The sequence below is a fragment of the Apis mellifera genome, unplaced genomic scaffold (assembly GCF_003254395.2).
Source record: "Apis mellifera strain DH4 unplaced genomic scaffold, Amel_HAv3.1 GroupUN_206, whole genome shotgun sequence".
NCBI lineage: Eukaryota > Metazoa > Arthropoda > Insecta > Hymenoptera > Apidae > Apis > Apis mellifera.
In genome coordinates this window covers 10001-14627 of record NW_020555904.1, presented here as the reverse complement: position 1 = coordinate 14627, position 4627 = coordinate 10001, and the positions used below count along the sequence as shown (strand labels likewise).

General features: G+C 44.1%; 1 protein-coding gene and 1 non-coding gene across 2 annotated transcripts; both read left to right on the top strand.

The window, feature by feature from the left end:
- Positions 1-434: 434 nt before the first annotated feature.
- LOC113219380 lies at positions 435-1416 on the top strand (the record flags this gene model as incomplete). Its single annotated transcript, XM_026446000.1, has 1 exon — positions 435-1416. A coding segment is annotated over one exon (278 nt), but the record flags the coding sequence as incomplete, so codon positions are not given.
- A 1659-nt stretch (positions 1417-3075) lies between these two features.
- On the top strand, positions 3076-3230 carry LOC113219381. Its single transcript, XR_003306452.1, has one exon. It is a non-coding gene; the product is annotated as a 5.8S ribosomal RNA (ribosomal RNA).
- Positions 3231-4627: the final 1397 nt, after the last annotated feature.

Below are 4627 nucleotides of genomic sequence, written 5' to 3'. Positions count from 1 at the left end.
GAGATTTAAATCCTTTAACGAGGACCAATTGGAGGGCAAGTCTGGTGCCAGCAGCCGCGGTAATTCCAGCTCCAATAGCGTATATTAAAGTTGTTGCGGTTAAAAAGCTCGTAGTTGAATCTGTGTGTCACAGTGTCGGTTCACCGCTCGCGGTGTTTAACTGGCATTATGTGGTACGTCCTATCGGTGGGCTTAGCTCCTTGCGGGCGGTCCAACTAATATCCCATCGCGGTGCTCTTCACTGAGTGTCGAGGTGGGCCGATACGTTTACTTTGAAAAAATTAGAGTGCTTAAAGCAGGCTACCTTTGCCTGAATACTGTGTGCATGGAATAATGGAATAGGACCTCGGTTCTATTTTGTTGGTTTTCGGAACCCCGAGGTAATGATTAATAGGGACAGATGGGGGCATTCGTATTGCGACGTTAGAGGTGAAATTCTTGGATCGTCGCAAGACGGACAGAAGCGAAAGCATTTGCCAAAAATGTTTTCATTAATCAAGAACGAAAGTTAGAGGTTCGAAGGCGATCAGATACCGCCCTAGTTCTAACCATAAACGATGCCAGCCAGCGATCCGCCGAAGTTCCTCCGATGACTCGGCGGGCAGCTTCCGGGAAACCAAAGCTTTTGGGTTCCGGGGGAAGTATGGTTGCAAAGCTGAAACTTAAAGGAATTGACGGAAGGGCACCACCAGGAGTGGAGCCTGCGGCTTAATTTGACTCAACACGGGAAACCTCACCAGGCCCGGACACCGGAAGGATTGACAGATTGATAGCTCTTTCTTGATTCGGTGGGTGGTGGTGCATGGCCGTTCTTAGTTGGTGGAGCGATTTGTCTGGTTAATTCCGATAACGAACGAGACTCTAGCCTGCTAAATAGACGTAACTTATGGTATCTCGAAGGCCCTCGGCTTCGGTCGGTGGGTTTTTACTACCAACGTACAAACAAATCTTCTTAGAGGAACAGGCGGCTTCTAGCCGCACGAGATTGAGCAATAACAGGTCTGTGATGCCCTTAGATGTTCTGGGCCGCACGCGCGCTACACTGAAGGAATCAGCGTGTTTTCCCTGGCCGAAAGGCCCGGGTAACCCGCTGAACCTCCTTCGTGCTAGGGATTGGGGCTTGCAATTATTCCCCATGAACGAGGAATTCCCAGTAAGCGCGAGTCATAAGCTCGCGTTGATTACGTCCCTGCCCTTTGTACACACCGCCCGTCGCTACTACCGATTGAATGATTTAGTGAGGTCTTCGGACTGGTGCGCGGCCAATGTCTCGGCATTGCCGATGTTACCGGGAAGATGACCAAACTTGATCATTTAGAGGAAGTAAAAGTCGTAACAAGGTTTCCGTAGGTGAACCTGCGGAAGGATCATTAACGAATGAAACATACAAAAAGAGAAAATGCGTAACAAAACAAACAGAGAATTGAAAGAAGGGGATGATAAATATATATATTTTATATATATATTTATAAAATGGATTTTTTGAATCCATTATCAAATACCAAAACTTTGTATATCTAACATATGAACGAATGATGAAATCACGGAACGATGGCTTACGTGAGGAGGGAGAGAAAAATCCCTTCCGTCCGTTGTATCCGATTGATTTATCATTTTTTTTTTTTTTTGAATTTATATATTTTTGAATTTTACCAGACACGAAAATTTGATACGAAGAGAGAAATTCTTTCTCTTTCCACGAGAGAGAGAGAGATATATAAACGATAAATACGAAGAGGCGCTTGCGCGAAGGTCGTTTATTATAAATAAATAGACCCGCCGTCTCGATGAGATGAATGTTATGGTACGCAAAAATACAAAGGGACGCTTGCGTGAGATCGTCGTCGCGTCGTCGTATATATTTTATATATATATATATACACACATGTACGGACGATCCGCCGTCTCGATGATGTATATTTTTAATAAAGATTTGACGGTACGTTTTGCACGTACGTGTACGTATTACGTATGTATACGCATAATAATATATACGAAATAATAATCAAAAGGAAGCGCTTGCGTGAGGTCGAATTTTTAAATTCGACCCGCCGCTTCGATAACATTACGTCCCTACTGATATAAAATATATATATATATATAAAATGAAACTAAACACAAAAACAAAATGATAAATGGCTTGACACAACACAAGGCGCTTGCGTGAGGTCTTTTGTAATAGACCCGCCGTCTTTATGAACGTATATACGTGCGTTACGTATGTGTATGTACATCGATACGTGCAGTAAAAGTACCAAGTTCATATTTCTGTGCATTTCTCTTCTTCTTTATTTTCGTTGCCTGAGCTCTCCTCTTATATAAAAACGAGAGATGGACGAGGAGACGCAACGCACCAAGACTTTGGGATCGAACGAAGCTGTCGAGATATGAGAAAGAGAAAAAGCGATAAGGGGACAAGTAGCGCGTCGATAGTAAAACGAAATCGAAGGATGGACGAGCCGCCGTCGAACTTTGTTTCGCGACGTTCTCTTCGATGGATACCAGTTCGACCTCTTTTCTCCTATACGCTTCTATGATCATTCTCGAATCGTGCTTCCTACCCATGGTGTCGTCGTCGTCGTCGTTGTACCTTTAAACCGACGAAACCAAGAACGGCGAGAAAATGATGCATCGCGTCGACGTGAGCCCGTTTCATCGCTTCTTACTTAAAAAAGTTGAAACGTTATTCGTTCAGAGGGGAATATCGAATCTGTGTTACACAGAGAGAGAAGAGAGGTCGTCGTGTCGTGAGTCGGACACCCGTACCGTAGCGAATATTCGCTTCGGAAATTGGGAGGAAAGACCGCTCGAGACCGATCGAATTTTTCGTGTCCCATCGATCTTTTCGAATCTTTTCATCGAGATATACGTACCTGAACGAATTATTAGTTTTCAACATCGAATTTTTTTTAAGCGTATGGGCTCTGCGACCATGCTTCGAACGAGTCGTTCTCTCCAGGTTGAGCGACGGTTTGAAGAGAAGAGAGAGAGAAAAAGGATTCAGTATCGGGGTAATCCTCGTCGTTTCCTTTATAAAAGTAAAGAAAAAAAAAAAAATTTTACATAAAATACGATTACCCTGAACGGTGGATCACTTGGCTCGTGGGTCGATGAAGAACGCAGCTAATTGCGCGTCAACGTGTGAACTGCAGGACACATGAACATCGACATTTCGAACGCACATTGCGGTCCACGGATACAATTCCTGGACCACGCCTGGCTGAGGGTCGTTCACGTAACCCAAATACTGCTTGCGTTGCGTATTGGTTATTCTTCGTACATTTGATCCTTTTCTCCTTCTTTTTGTAATCCCCGCCGTCGTTCTTAAAATCGAACGTTTCCGAGTCGGGTGTCAAAAATCGGAGTTGGACAAATTATAAGGAGAAGAAGATGCGCGACGTACGAGCGATTGTTGGACGTTCGTTGGCGTTCGTCGCGGTCGTGACCGAGATAACAGAATCGAAATACATGTGCTCGCGTGTGGTACGAGGAAATCGTATTCACGAATTCAAGACATGTCACGGACTTGCGTGAGTGTTCTCGGTGTCGTGAGTCGTCCGTTTCATATAACTGATGACCGCCCGTGTTCACCGCTTCGTGCTTGTTTTTCGTACCCGCCACTGTTTCGATTCGTCCATTTTTGGATCACGAATTACATACCGCGCCCCTAACGTCGTCTGAAACTAATATTTCTGCGATACCGTGAGAAAAAGGATAAAAATATATGGGAGTTTAATCGAGAGAGGAGGGAAGAAAGATCCCACCATCCCTTGATGGCGTGCGATGTTTGCCGTGCGTTGAGATTGTGAGAAAGAGAGAGAGAGAGAGAGAGAGAGAGAGAGAAAAGAGCCCCAGGAATCGGAATACCCACTCCGTTCCTTCGTGTTTGTCATACTCTGTCGGAACTGTCGCTGGACCGTCACATCAACGTGCACGCGAGTCCTTAAGCGATACCAGTTTTCGTATCAGAGATCGAAGACTCCACGAGGATATAAGGGATACGTAAGATGAGGACGAGTACGATTCTCTTTGGCGAGGCTCTTTCATTCTTTTTCTTTTTTTTTTTTTTTTTTCTTCTTTTCGAGACGACAAATTATGGCATCTCCGCGCCGAGGAGAAATTCCTGAATCTAGTGTTGGTCATCCCATGCCTTTTTCGTTGTCTATCGCCGGACCGCGTATCCATGTCGGTCGTCCAGTCCCCGGAAAAGGCTCTCGTGATATTTTTCCTTGCGTGAGTTTCTCACTTTACCTCACTTTACCCGAGGTTTTTTAAAAAAAGTAGTAGAAACCGCTGGAAATTGTCAACGGGAAGCTAAAATAGAGGACGGGCGTTAAAACGAAACCGACATTCGGATATCTTGCGTGAGTCTTGGCTCTAACATGAATACGACATACGATAAATTGGCACTATGGTGCGGTGCATATTTAAAACACTACGATTGCTAAAAGGAGGAATATTCTTCTTCTTCGCAATGTATATAATACTCTTGTTGCTTTTTTGAAAAAAAGAAAGAAAAGAGAGATATATCTAGCGAAGTCAAGGGGGTAATACGATGGTGGGTAATATTCGAGTGAGAAAAATTCTTCTTCCATTTCGATTTTTTTTTTTTTTCTCTTTTTTTTCT